This window comes from Ictidomys tridecemlineatus, chromosome 6 (genome assembly GCF_052094955.1).
Source record: "Ictidomys tridecemlineatus isolate mIctTri1 chromosome 6, mIctTri1.hap1, whole genome shotgun sequence".
Taxonomy (NCBI): Eukaryota; Metazoa; Chordata; class Mammalia; order Rodentia; family Sciuridae; genus Ictidomys; species Ictidomys tridecemlineatus.
Window position 1 is genome coordinate 116,879,109 of NC_135482.1, and position 15,189 is coordinate 116,894,297.

Here is a 15,189-nt window from a genome sequence, read left to right on the forward strand (position 1 = left end):
AGTTACAATTATCTTATATTTGATAAAGGGGCTAAAAGCATGCAGTGGAGGAAGGATAGCATCTTCAACAAATGGTGCTGGGAAAATTGGAAATCCATATGCAACAAAATGAAATTGAATCCCTTTCTCTTGCCAGCCACAAAAGTTAACTCAAAATGAATCAAGGAGCTAGATATCAAATCAGAGACTCTGCGTATGATAGAAGAAAAAGTTGGCTATGATCTACATATTGTGGGGTCGGGCTCCAAATTCCTTAATAGGACGCCCATAGCCCAAGAGTTAATAACAAGAATCAACATATGGGACTTACTTAAAAAAGTTTTTTCTCAGCAAGAGAAACAATAAAAGAGGTAAATAGAGAGCCTACATCCTGGGAACAAATTTTTACCCCTCACACCTCAGGCACAATTCACAATAGCTAGACTGTGGAACCAACCTAGGTGCCCTTCAATAGATGAATGGATAAAAAAAATGTGGCATCTATACACAATGGAGCCCTAATATCCAGAATGTACAAAGAACTAAAAAAATTAATAAGATAACAAATAACCCGATCAACAAATGGGCCAAAGACCTGAACAGACACTTCTCAGAGGAGGACATACAAGCAATCAACAAGTACATGAAAAAATGCTCACCATCTCTAGCAATCAGAGAAATGCAAATCAAAACCACCCTAAGATACCATCTCACTCCAGTAAGATTGGCAGCCATTATGAAGTCAAACAACAATAAGTGTTGGTGAGGATGTGGGGAAAAGGGTACACTTGTACACTGCTGGTGGGACTACAAAATGGTGAGGCCAATTTGGAAAGCAGTATGGAGATTCCTGGGAAAGCTGGGAATGGATCCACCATTTGACCCAGCTATCACCCTTCTCGGACTATTCCCTGAGGACCTTAAAAGAGCGCACTATAGGGATACGGCCACAGCAATGATTATAGCGGCACAATTCACAATAGCTAGACTGTGGAACCAACCTAGGTGCCCTTCAATAGATGAATGGATAAAAAAAATGTGGCATCTATACACAATGGAGTATTATGCAGCACTAAGAAATGACAAAATCATAGAATTTGCAGGGAAATGGATGGCATTAGAGCAGATTATGCTAAGTGAAGCTAGCCAAGCCCTAAAAAACAAATGCCAAATGTCTTCTTTGATATAAAGAGAGCCACTAAGAACAGAACAGGAAGGAAGAGCATGAGGAAAAGACTAACTGTAAACAAAGACGGAATGGGGGAAGAGAAAGGGAGAGAGAATGGAAAGCATATGGAAATGGTAGGAGACCTGCAATGATACACAAAATTATAAGAGGTTATGAGGGGCAAGGGGGAGGGGAAAAAAGGGAGAGAATTGAACAACAGCAGAGGAGGTAGAGAGGGAAGATGGGAGGGGAGGGGAGGGGAGGGGAGGGGGGATAGTAGGGGATAGGAAAAGTAGCAGAATACAACAGTCACTAATATGCCATTATGCAAAAATGTGAGTAACAGATGTGATTCTGCAATCTGTATTTGGGGTAAAAAAGAGAGTTCAAAACCCAATTGAGTCAAATGTATGAAAGATGATATATCATGAGCTCTGTAATGTTTTGAACAATCAATAAAAAAAAGATCAAAGATAGGTGTTGGTGAGAGTGTGGAAAAGAGAATATTGTATATAGTTTGTGGGAATGTTAATTAGTATAGCCATTATCAAATACAATATAGAGGTTCCTCAAAAAATTAAAAATACAACTACTTCATGATCCAGTGATATCAACACTGAGCATATATATACAAAGAAAATGCAATCAGTGTGTCAACTCTCAACTTTATAATAGCTAAGATATGGAAATAAATGTCCATCAATGGATGAATAGACCAAGAAAGTGTGTTTATATGTGTGTGTGTGTATGTATGTATGTATGTGTGTGTATGTATGTATGTGTGTATGTGTGTGTGTGTATATATCCAACTTTAAGAAAAAAAGGAAACCCTGTCATTTGCAAAACATGGGTGAACATGAAGACATCATGTTAAATGAAATAAACCAGACACAGAGAGACATGTACAGTGTTTCTTATCTGAAATCAAAACTGTTGAACTCACAGAAGCCTAGACTAGAATGTGGATCTACACAGATGATCACTTTTGTGGAGGAATTTGGTAAAAGAACAGGACAAAATCTGATGGGAAAAAATCTGACATGAGAAATAAGCTTAAGAGAGCTATCAGATAGAGTGGTGACTATGGTTAAGAACAAGGTACTGTGTGCACATTGATAAGAGTAGATTCTCACTAGTTTTCACTCTGAATGCATGATAAGTCTGTCAGGTAAGGAATGTGCTTATTAGCTTTATTTAGTCATCCCACATGTACATATAGTTGAAAACTTCATGTGATACTTGAAAATGTATGCAATTTTTATCAATTTAAAATAAATCAATAAAATATCCAAGTACTAATGACAAAAAAAGAGATTTTTTTATTTAACCTTATGTTGGTGCAAAAATAATCCTCATTAAGTAGAAATCATTGTTCAAAATTTGTATTTGGATCTTTTTTCAGGCTAGTAATATGTAGTCCAATTCCCTCTCTTGATGCTGGCCATTGGCAGTGACTGCAGGTTCTGGCCTGCCTTGCAATCACAGCAGGCAAGAACTGATAGCCTATAGTATGCTGTGTTGCTAAACTGGGACATGCAGTAGTTTGGATGTATTAATGCATTTTCAACTTAAGACATTTTCGATTTATGATGGGTTTACTGGCATATGACCTCACTGTAAGTCAGGGAGCATTCACAATTTTGTGACTATGCTTCTCATGAGACAAGAAGTTCCACAAAGGCAGGGACTGGCCTGCTGACTCTTCCCCAGCAAGTGACCTGCAGATGATAGTAACAGCTCACATTCACTGAGTGTGCTAGATGTCAGGCATTCTTCTGAGTGCTTTTACAGATTCATGCATTTCAACTCCTATTACTCCCTCAAATATTTGTTGAAGCCTTTGATTTTGTTCTAGAAATGACAATTACTCAAAAAATATTTGTTAATATTGAATGCCAGGCACTGCATGCAATAAACAGAACAGAGTAAATCAGAGTTCTCTGCCTTCTTCACGGAGCTCAGTCTGATGGGCCATCCACCCAAATAAAGAGAAAGTCATGTCACATAACAAGTCCCAATACAGACAGGATATTCGAGGTATGTGGTAAAATACTCCATGTTCTTAAAATTTGCACACAATTTACCTTTTGTTTAAAAAGTAACTTGGAAATCCATCCATTATCTTATCACTTAACAAGGAGTTGCTCATTGCCTAGTTAACTGGGCACTGTGCTGGGCCTCTCAGATGCAAGACAAATAAGGATGACACAAAGCACACAGTCTGGTGGGAGGTTTCACAAAGAACTAACAATAGCATGTGACGTGTTAGGGCAAACATATCTACTGCTTGCATCATCAGTCCAAGGCAGTTGTTACAAAGAATTAAGTTCCAGTCTGTCTTTCCTAACAAGACCAAACATACCTACCCAATCTGGATTCTCATTACTCCCAACATGAAATTCCTTCCCCAGGTTGAGTTTCATATCATGCATGGTCCCCTAGTTTTCTCATATGTGAAATAGAATGCCCAGCTTAAAAGATTTTAAGGGGTAAGCAATGAATATTCACAAGCAATGGATACTGCAGAGTACTAGTCATTATTATTATCAGACCAAATGTGGCCAAGACCCTTGTTACCCCAGCCTTTAACTTTTGAACATGTTGCTTCTGTTCCCAGAATGGCTTCTCCTAACTATAATAGTGCTTCCTTGTGGCACTCACAAAATTCAATCTGGACTTACAGTCACACAAAAACTATGCAGAAATTTAAGTGGAATCATTGTAGAATCTTCTGTTATCTGATAATGAACATGCTACATAAATATCTTATACAACTTCCAACTTCCTCCTAAGAGTCAAACATACAACAGAACCTTGTAGGGTTAAAAGTGTAATTTTATTTAGATGTTACTTGTACATAATCTATAGTAAGATATACAAACAGATAAAAATTGTTTGACAGGATCTTTTTAATACCACTTTAAATTCAATTTACAACAGCATTGGTAATACTGCAAGATGACAGATACTCTGCTTCATAAAACAAAAATTACTTGCTATTCTGGCTGATACATTCCCACTAGTCTGTAATGGATTAAAATGTATCATGTATTTTAGTTGCAAATCATTACAAAACTTTTACAACCTAGCCACTTGGTGCTCATAAAAGATTTTGATGTGCTAAAAATTTACTGAAATGAAAACATTAATTTTCTAATAGGATCCTATGTAAAGAAAATCATAAGTATACCAAATCTTATGGTTTGGGGCTAACAATGCAAAAATCATTTGCCTGCTGTTCAGCCACATCATGCTTGTGCATGTGGATTCGGGCATCTTTCCAGCCTTTCTGCCTGAGTCTGTGCCATGAGGAAAATGCCTATGAGATATTCAACTTAACACACATGGAGCAATACAACTGGGGAGAATTTAAAATAATCTTAAAATTATAACTATAATTTAAAATGTAAAATTTATAGAAATAAAATATACTGTCAAATGATTTTCTCTATTTGTTTTGGTAAATACTTTTTAAAAATGGAAACGTAAAATTCAAACTCTTCACTTTGTTCTTTGTAGGGAATACCATATTAGAAGATTTAAATTTAGACCAAACGAGATTTGTTGAAGATACTCTAAAATAATCTAGACTGGATTTTAGTCATTTTCCATTCTCTTATAGGTAACAGAACACAAGAGGGCAAAAGCTTTCTCACTAGTCATAAAAACAAATTAAAAATGACTTTTTAATTTAAACTACAGGAAGCAACTAGTAATTAATAGGCTCATGAATATTTATGAATAAAGTGCCACTAATTTTATTGTAGTAGGATATAAATAGAAGAAATTCTGAAGTGAATAGTAGCTGACGGTGCTCCCTCCATCCAGAGAGAAGAATGGCCAGAAAACAAAGAAGCATTGCTAAATCCAGGTTTCTGATTATACAGAATACTCCTAGCCCAACAGTAATAATGAAGGCAAACTATTACAATAAACACAAAATAAGACTAAAACTGGTAAAAGTACCAAGAGTAATGCCAACACAGAACAGTCTGCATTGGAAAAAAGAGAAATTTAGATATTCACTAATAGTTACTAATATTAAAAAAAAAATCATAGTGACAGCCAAGTAGGGCCTGCTCAGAAGGCACACACCAAGCCGCTGTGCAGCAGAGAGGACTTGAATGCACAGCCAAAGGAGAGCCTTGGAAAGTGGGTATAGACATGAGACTTTGCAGTTTCAAAATCTATGTGACCAAAACCCAGTGTGCAGGCAGGCATCATACAACAGCTGCCCCAAGTTAAGAGGTATCCACACAGAGACACAGGGTGATGTGGGCAGCTGGCTGATTTCCCCAGAATTCATGAACAAAAATCATTTGTTACAACATTCTCCCATCAACTCACACATCTCAGCCCCAGCTCAAGATTCTTTCCTTTGTTGGAGCTGAGAGTTCCCAGCACCTGCAACCTATTGGAAGTACTGCAGATAGGCACAACTCCACAGCAAGTGAAGGACCTTAGCATATTTTTCCTATCTACAACCCAAGCCTGGGACAATTATTTATTCTTAACAAGCATTTGTCCTTATCTAGAATTACAAAGTAGAAGCTGTCATTCTTGAGTCTCCCTGGTAGTATGCCTGAGCCAGGTCTATGGGACCTGTGGAAAGGGGAATAGGGTGAGTGGAGGTGAAAGCAAGGTGCTTTGCCACCACTAGGAATCAAATCAAGGTAATCTTGTGAGGTACATTTTTTAAAATTTAATGTGCTAACAACAATATGAAAGAAGAGAACTGTGTGCTTCTAAGACAGGGCAAAGGCCCTGCATGGGGCTAACCCCCAATCTGCCACAGCACCTTGAGAAGTAAATAGCTGTCACTATTTTTCACTTAAATATAAGCTTTTAAAATTCTGACCAAATAGAGTGGGTTGCCTTTGCACACAGGGCCACATGTGGTAGCTCTGTCTAGCTGGGGGCTATACTCCTAGATGGCTCACAGCTGTTCTGGCTGCCTGGTACCCAAGCCATCAGGGCTAGCCAATATTTTAAGTATGAACCCAATGGTCCCTAAAAGGGAAAAGGACCTTGTGTTCATTTGCATTACTACTGAGCTGCTGAAACTTCATGCAAAAATCACCACCAAGCATTTATTAAGTGAATATCCACAGGAAACCTGCCTGAAAAGGGCCTTTCCAATTTCACATTTGACAAGTGCATGAAAAGGCAATGAAATTATTCAATAGAACATTTGAATTCACTCAATAGCTACCAAATCAAAAAACTGAATGCAGAAACATTTGATTCTCCTGTTGTTAGACCTTTCCCTCTACAACTAACTTCTTCTGAAACATAGTAAAAATGAAAAAAAAAAAAAAAAAAGGCAAAACAGTGTCACTTACTGATTGGAAGACATCACTCTTGACACAGTCATTAATCTTGCCAAGACCTAAAACCAGGCAGCTCACAGACACACAGCAAGTCTACAGAATCTTAATGATCAATAAGGGTAAAGTAAATACTTTCATGGCTAAGAGGGAAGCAAGATGCTGTTTTCAGAACAATGCAATAGTTACAGCATATCTCCTTTTGTGCAGCACGATGTGCTATATTTAGTGGCACTTAAGTATTACACAGTAAATACTGAAAAAACCCAGAAATTTTGGATGTGCAGAAGCAATATCACATTATTAATACAAAAGGTGCTAAGCTACAGGATTATAATATCACAATTTGGGTGCTGAAACCAACTGAAATCCCCAGTGAACTTCCACACACACTGTACTGGTGGTCCACCTGCCACCGTCCCTGTATGGCCTTAGTCAGACCAGTCGTTCTCATCAAACTCAGAGTCGTCATCGGAGTCGCTGTACTCTACAGCAATGCGTCTGGATAGGATTGTGGCCACGTCATTTCCAACAGGCTCCTGCTTGGCCTCTTGCTCACGTTGCTCCTGCACCTTTTTCAGCTGAATTCCTAGAGACACGACATAGGGGTGAGAATTAAAATGTTCTGATTGCTCCAAAAGGAAAGAAAACTGAGCAGGGCTACTGGACTTGGTTTTTCTAAGTTTAAGTACAAAAAGTTTTAGAAATTTGAGGGGAGAAAAGAGTGTGCAAAGTCCATTTTAAGAAGATTAGTTGTGATAAGGTGCACATGAACACCTCAATGGAAAGTTCTAGAGCCACACTGTTTCATATGCCTGCCACTAGTCTCTTCTCAATTCTTTATCATGATATGCATACCTGACAACTACAAAAATACTCCTAATATTAAAAAAAAATCAAACAAGCATCCTTTGACTCCAAAAAATCATTTAATGTGTAGAGCTATCATTTGAAGGCAACAAGGTTGAAGTTTGCTAGAGACCTAAAGAAATCTCTCTATAAGGAAGGCTTTGTATGTGGGGTGCTCCACTTACCCATCCTGATGGCAGCAAGGAGGTCACTTCGAGCATCACTTATCGGAGGCTGTGCAGGCTCAGGACGCTTTGCCTCAGCTACAGGGGGGCCATGCATTGGGGAGGATGAAAGAGAAGAGCTGGGGCCAGGAGGGCCTGGTGGGGGAGGTGGTGGACCTGGAGGCGGTGGTGCTGTGATGAGGAGCCCAGCTGAGGGTGGATGAGGAGGAGCAGCATATGTGGAACCAGCTGATGCAGGAAAGGGGGGCTGCATGGGGATCTGGAGAGGGCTGACAAAAGCAGTTTGTGCTGAAGGAATCATGGGTGGAGGTGGAGGAGGAGGTGGTCCTGAAGGGTTGTAATATTCAATTATCTGTGCCGGGAGCATCCTAATAAAGAGATGAAACAGAGTCACCATTGTAACAATAAAGGGCCATGTCCCCGAGTTGTAATATGCCTAATCAAAGAAGTTCCCCCAAACACAATGCCCTCTACCAGCCAGACTTCAGTCACTGCAGAAAGCACATGCCCACTCTGTGGTTCTGTCATTTTACAGTCCTACATTATTCATTATGATGAATGCAAGACTTATTGAAACACACACACACACACACACACACACACACACAAACACACAATCATTGAAGAGGAAAGCACCTTCTGTGAATACTAAAATAATGTAGTTGCTGCAGAAGAGCAATGGCATCCTTCATCCTGGGCATCTCAAAGGGCTTAGAAACTTGTCTCCTGAGGGCTGCATGGCCAACCAGATGAGGAAAATACTATATTCTCTAGCCCAGTTCCATGGAAGCCCTGGGACCACAGCACCCAGTAGCATGTCAAAGGCTTTGAAAAGTTCTAAGCCAAGAAATCAGCTGATTTCTGCTCAGTCAAGGGTTTTCCCAGTCAACTGGACCACAGGCCCTCTCTGTGCCTGAAAGCAGCACTCTGGGATTCCTGGTTCCACCAGGGCACAAAAAGAATAGCCAAGTCTGTGTGGTCTCCCCTTTGAGGGCTGAGAATCTACATTTAGAAAGTGACACCAGTGCTCTGCGTAAAAAACACACATTACAGAAGCATATGTTCAACTTCTCTGGGTACTGACTCTGAGGGTTAAGACAAAAACAGATCTAAAGAAACCCTATTAAAGTCAAGGAGGGAGCTTGATTTGATGAACATGTGAAAAGGAAGGTCTTTTAAAAGAGGTATTAGAATTCTAACCCACACAGAAAAGGAGAGGGCCTGGGGGAAGAACAATCTAAGGGCCCAGAGGTCAAGAAAGTTTATAGAGCCAAGTGTGAGAAGTGATGTTACAGGATTCAGTCATCCATGATAAGCATTCTCTACGGTTCACCCAGGACGTGTAGAGAAATTTGAGTATTTGAACAGTTTCACAAAACAGCATGTCATCCTTTATCAATGCCTGATTTAAAGATCCTTTCAAACACATGTAAGTATGTATGCAAAGAGAACACATATACAGGAACACAGCTGTCAACCTGGAATTTTGCTGTAATAAGGTAGGGTCAGTAGCACACCTACTTTATTTAACATAGAGTAGGACACTACTGAAGTGTCTAAATCCAATTAGTCTTGACTATATTCTGGTATCTAAAATATCAAGGTTAAAATTCTTCCACAATACATTAAGATTCAAATGCAAAAACAACTAGCAACTAAAGTACAAGGAATACTGATTTACCCATAATCTGCTGGAGCCATTGGTGCAGAGGCCTGGGACCCCTCTGGGGCCTGGGGTGGTGGTGGTGGTGGCGGCTGCTGAGGTCTGTTTAGGGCCATGTGCCTCACCGAGGCAGAGGGAGGCCGGTACTCATGTTCAGGGGCCTGGTTTGCAGCCCCATGTGGTGGTGCATCACCGGCAGTGTAGGAAGGGGTGACCGGCTGGGGATGCAGAGAATGGTTGGGTGTAGCTGGATAAGAGTAATCTGTAACATCTGATGCATGGGATCTGACATTGGAGAAAAAGGAATGAAAGAAATTTAAATTGTTTTAAAAATTTCCCTTATCAGGCAGAAGCATATATATGAATAACAACATTGCCACGGCACAGAAATAAGAAATTTATTTCTTTAACTATCAACTAGGTCTAGTCCCATGACAGCTTCCAAGCAACAACATAATTACTATCTTAGCAGCAAGCCCCAGTGTTACATGGATTCAGATTCACAGCTTTGAAGTGAATAAGTCAGACAGACCAGCAAGCAGGAACCAGCAGAGCCTCATTTTCACAGTATTTCATGTACTTCTTTTCTAAGAGACAAGACTACAAGATGAATCTCATTTCATTTAGAAACAGCATCTCAGGATTTCGGTGGCAATGAAACTGACAGTATATAATTAGAAAATACAAAATGGCAGGTGAAATGGGTAAATATTAACAATAAGAACAGAAAGAGAAATGCAGAATGTAACAGAGTGAACCATGTTTTTCATAACAGAAGCAATTATTTAACCCAAAGAGAAAGAAGCAATGTGGTACACTACGGAAAGGTCTTCTTGCTTTCTTTGAACACAGAGTCAAGTGTAAAACTCTGAAAATGGAAATCACATATTAGTGAGAAGAGTTCAGAAAAATGCCAGGTGCTGGATGCTGGCTAAGTCCCAGAAGGAGAGGATGGACTTGCATGTATGGCAGCAGCTTGGCCAAAAGCATTAGTAACAGTCACACTCTCCTGGCCTGGGTTACTGGACACGTGTGAGTAGGGACTGCACATCCTCTCATGACACTGAAGCAGGGGGTGGCCTGGAACTGAGAATCCAAAGAAAGAAAATGACAAACCCTCTGGGCATCCTGTCCTCTTTCGTGCTCCCTGCCTGTTCCAGTTTCCTTGCGTCACTCATAAATTCAATGCCCATTTTCCTTCTCTCCCACTCTTCTTTTCTTGTTCTGACTTTTCTCACATGTACTTGCTGGTTCCTGTTAGGATTCAGCTTGTGTTTCTCTCTCTGAAGGAAACAGGCAAACACATTGGGAATGTGAAGGAAAGAGGGAAGACGATACAAGCTGAATTTCCATCTCTAGGATTTTAGACAGAAGCTTCTGCTAACTGGAATTCTGTGTGGCATAGAAAAACTTGCTAAATCAAGAAGTCTGCCCCAGCTTTCCTTCCCTAATAGCGGTATAATAATAACCAACAACTCATTTTCCTTCCTTAATTGCAGTATGAATTCTAGATTATGGTGTGCACGTGAAGATGTCTTCTGAACTCTGCAAACTTCAAGCAAATGCATTAAAAATATTTTTAATGGGAGAGGAATCTGGCCTATATTTAGACTTAGTACATTTAAAAAACATAAATACCTAAAATTCTGGGGTCATTGATGATTCATGCTAAGGAACTGTGTCAGTGACTATGTGCACCGTTTTTTTAAAGCAAATAGTCACCCAGCAAAAAAAAAAAAAAAAAAAAAAAAATGGAGTGTAAGTTCTTCTTATGAGATGCATGGCAAGAAATTGTAAATGTTGTGGCATAATTGAAAATGCTATTCTGGTAAAGTTGTTTTGCAATGTAGAGCCAAATGAAGCCAAGAAAAGGGGGTTAACCAGATGGACATACATAAAAGCAGAAGAAACAAATGTTTGAAGGAGAAATGAGAGCAGAAGATTTCTACAGGGCAGGACTTCGGTGAAGGACAGGATGAGAGGAGCAGAAGAGATTGGTCAGCTGAAGAGTGAAAGATCAGGGAACAGGGAGATGATAGTAGCCTAGAGGAATAGGAGACTAACTCAGGTGGGAAGGTGGAAGTCGGCTAGGAGCTATGATGTCAATGTGGAGGTGAGTGGAGTGGTTCTGAAGCTCTCTGATCATCAGTAACCATCTGCTGCAGAAAAGAAAACAGATGGATGAAGACAATAAAGAAACAGGAAGAAGTCAGTACAGCATGGTGGGAAAATCCAATAAATTTCCAGGGTTTTTAAGGTACACAGGGTCAGAGCACCAATAACAGGGCCCAGAAATGATGAGAGAAAACAAGGATGTTACACATGGAGGTGTAATGCTTCCTGAGTACACTGAAAGAAAGGAAAGAAAGCTGGTTATCAGGAGTGCAAGCATTTCATCAATGCTCAGATCTTAAATTCATACTTAGAAATAAAACATGTCTGACAATGTTCAGAGAGAGGGTAAAAACTTAAGATCAGCTTATGTGAACTAGGCTAAAGTATATCAGTTACATTAATGGCCCATACACATCATGAAACTTGATATTAACTTTTCTTCAATATCTTATTACATTGATGAGGATACAACCATTAAAAAGTCATGTTTCTAAATAACACTTAAGACATAAAATATCATTTTTTAAAAGTTAAAAAATGGTGATTCCAATTTTGTAAAAGAAAAAAAATATGCACCAGGAGAAAAGAAGACTAAGGAGAGACACACCAAAATGGAAACAGTGTTTTTTCTGGCTGATGGAATTATGGTTATTCATAATTTTAATATCTTTTCCAAAATTTCCAGGTATAATTAGTGTATCTCATTTCATAATAAGGAAAAAGTTTAACACTCAGTAAAATAAAAATATAAAACTTTTAAAATTAATTTAAGAGATATATTCCAAGTTCAATGATGAATTATATAACTTCTTTATCTCTTAGTAAATAATGTATACAAAAGTGAGAGGCCATGGGAAATAGTATGAGACAAAACGAAATTCTGAAGAAACAAAATGAACAATTCTATTTGCTTTTTGAAAAATAAGAGAAATGAAGACTTATCTAAGCAACACAAATACAAAGGCAGATACTAAATAATTCAAATAACCATCAGCTTTGTGCCCAACAAAGAATAATAATCTTTGGAATAATCTCATCTCAGATGCTAGAATGAGTATTAATCAATCAACTGAGAATTTTAAAAAAATTCATCAGTTTTCTATTTGCATCTGTTAAAAAAGATTATATGTGGGGAAAAAATAAAGTATTAATTCTTCATGAATAAATAATAACAACTGTATTATTTGGGAAAAGAAAAATGCAAACTGACATCAATGGGAGATATTAAATTGACATATTCTTCCCTACCCCAAAGAACTAGAAGCAGAACTATAGCATCATTTTAACTTTTGACAGAAATAAACACATAAATATTTAAACATAGGGCTAGAAGTCAGTGAAAGCTCCAACAATTCTCTAATATTTAGTAGATGTCAGCTGTAAAAGCTACATGCCTATAATCCCCGCAGACTTAGGAAGCTGAGGCAGGAGGATCTCAAGTTCAAAGCCAGATTCAGCAACTTAATGTGGGCTTAAGCAACTTCATTTCTCAAAATAAAATATATAAAAAAGGGCTCATATAAATGATTTGGTACTGGGTTTAATTACCAGGACCAAAAACAGGGGAGAGAGAAAGAGAGGGAGAGGGAGGGGGAGGGGGAGAGAAGGGGGAGACCTCAATCTTTCCTCACATTCTACCAATGAAACACAGATCTACTTCAGTAGGAATATTTGCGCCACTCTAACTACCAAATAAATCTCGGCAGCAAATATTCAGTTAGCACCTTCTACATGTTAAAGTCTGCTAAGACAAGCCACAAAGATAAAAAGAAGAAAAAGGACACAGATAAAACACAAGATCCAGGTTACTGCTGTTTTTGATATATTTCTGAATCACATAAGAATTTTCTATTCAAAACTTTAAATGTTGATGACTTTGAGAGTCTATGCAAATGGAAAACTACAACTTAACAAAATCAGAAGGAGGAAATTAAGTCAGAGGTTAAAATTGGCTAATCAGTTTTTATCTTCTCTTCCAATGACTCCCTTTTGTGACAAATGTGACCTACTAATTCACACCTGAAAGAAACATTTGTTCTTAATCACTAAAATTTTAAAATAAACTCCACCAGAAATTTTCTCCTGAAATTAGAATATATAAAATTAGTTATCTAAAGTAAGAAATCATTTTTTCTTCATCACTCTTCCAGAGGATTATCAAAATGCTCAAGAAGGTATTCCTGAGTACAGTAATTATCACTTGCTGATCAGTTTTGGATAACAAGTTACCAAAGGAAATTCAAAACTCAAAGCCAAAAATAAAGGACTAAGTAATTATTAAAGTAAAATTGAAGTCACTGGCAGTTACTCCAAATTTTGAATTAATGTTAACTATCTCTAGATTAACTGAAGAGTAAGTTTAAATCAAAGAGATTTTTTTAAAAATCAGATAAAGCAACCCAATTTAAATTAATACTGCCTTAAGGTAATAATAATCAAAATATACATAAGTAAGTTTTCAGGAGAGTTTTGAAACATATTGTGGGTCATATAAACCCCAAACTGCTGGTATATTTCCAATTGTAACAAAACCAGGTAGCAAACAGTGGCCCCAAGCATGAGGTAGGGGGCTGTGACACACACACACCTAGTGTCTGGGGACAGAGATCCCTCGGAAGATGCTCCGTGGTGCACACTCTGAGACAACCTGTTGTCGGGTCTAAGCTCTTTGTCATATGCCATCATATTCCACTCCTGGCGCCTGTTTCTGGCTTTTCTAACCTTTTTCACCTCACGGGTGGTGCCATCTATACGCTTTTGCTCCTGACGTCCAGGAAAAGAAAGAAAGCATGCCAAGACAGAAGGGAAAGGAAAACAGCAGGTTAAATGCAGTTACAATGCATAGGAAACAAGCTTGGCGCACACACAAGAGACATTCACATTTTGATTACCCTACTGTTAAGAAAATTCTAAAGCATCATACTTGTTCCCAACAGACTCAACAGAAAATAACTGAGACTTAGTTCTTTAATCTGAATTAAAAAAAAAAAAAATGTTACTGTGCTACAACCGCTGGAGTTGCTAACTATGATTTTTGGTAAAGAATGTGCACTTCACTAGGCTGGTAGCCTGTTTTAAATGTACCACACACATAAAATACTGGCAATACCCTTCAGAAAAATCACTTCCCACAACTAAACAAGTTCGCTTAGATTGTTAACATGCAATTATCTTTCAAAGAAAACAATTCAGAATTTTCTATTCCCAATTCCTAAAAGATTAATATAGAATATTTAAAACTGAAACTAGCTTCACACAAAACAAAATAAAAACTTACCTGCCCATACAGTCATTCTTGCTCAATCCCTACCTGACAGCAAAAAGTACTGAATAAACACTTACGTCCTATGCAGGTCCTTCTTCAAGTGGCGAGGACAGTTACTTCTATGTATATATCTATGAGTTCCTGCTGCTTCCCTCATAAGATTATATGATCTTTAAGGACAAGAACTATGTGCTCTTACCTCCTATGCTTCCCTCTTAGGGACCTCAACATATGAGTACACACTCAATAAATACTGGCTAAATGATCAAATCCATGCTTTAAGAATGAGCTTCTAGAGCTTACTGCATCCCAGGCACTGTGCCAGGCTCGACTGACACAAATGGCAAAGAAAGAAAGAACAATAAGGGTCTCTGCTCTCAAGGAGCTTGCAGTCCAGCAAGAAAGCCTACAAGATGGCACAAATAAATGTATCATTATAAAATATGATAAAATATAAATGTATGTATATTTTTTTAAATGTATTTTATATAAAATGCATATTACATATACATATTTTATATTTACATACTTATATTTTGATATATACAGGTATTTATATGTTTAAATATATGTACATATATCTCTAACACCTTCTAGTCTGAAAGACAGGAGGTGTCCTGCTGGGACTTAGGGATCAG

General features: G+C 38.2%; 1 protein-coding gene across 7 annotated transcripts in view; it reads right to left on the reverse strand.

Moving 5' to 3' along the window:
- Positions 1 to 3,961: 3,961 nt before the first annotated feature.
- The window catches only part of LOC101961130 (WASP family member 3), a 119,614-nt gene continuing 108,386 nt past the window's right edge, over positions 3,962 to 15,189 (reverse strand). For 6 of the 7 annotated variants that reach the window (XM_040281277.2, XM_021721265.3, XM_005342042.5 and 3 more), the window contains 4 exons: positions 13,874 to 14,049; positions 9,190 to 9,456; positions 7,509 to 7,876; positions 3,962 to 7,063 (listed from right to left, as the gene is read on the reverse strand). In XM_040281277.2, the coding sequence (XP_040137211.1) occupies positions 6,906 to 7,063; positions 7,509 to 7,876; positions 9,190 to 9,456; positions 13,874 to 14,049 (969 nt within the window). In that variant the 3' untranslated portion in view covers positions 3,962 to 6,905. Of the gene's footprint in view, positions 7,064 to 7,508; positions 7,877 to 9,189; positions 9,457 to 10,287; positions 10,455 to 13,873; positions 14,050 to 15,189 lie in introns of all 7 variants that reach the window. The other variant, XM_013366053.4, reaches the window with a different exon arrangement.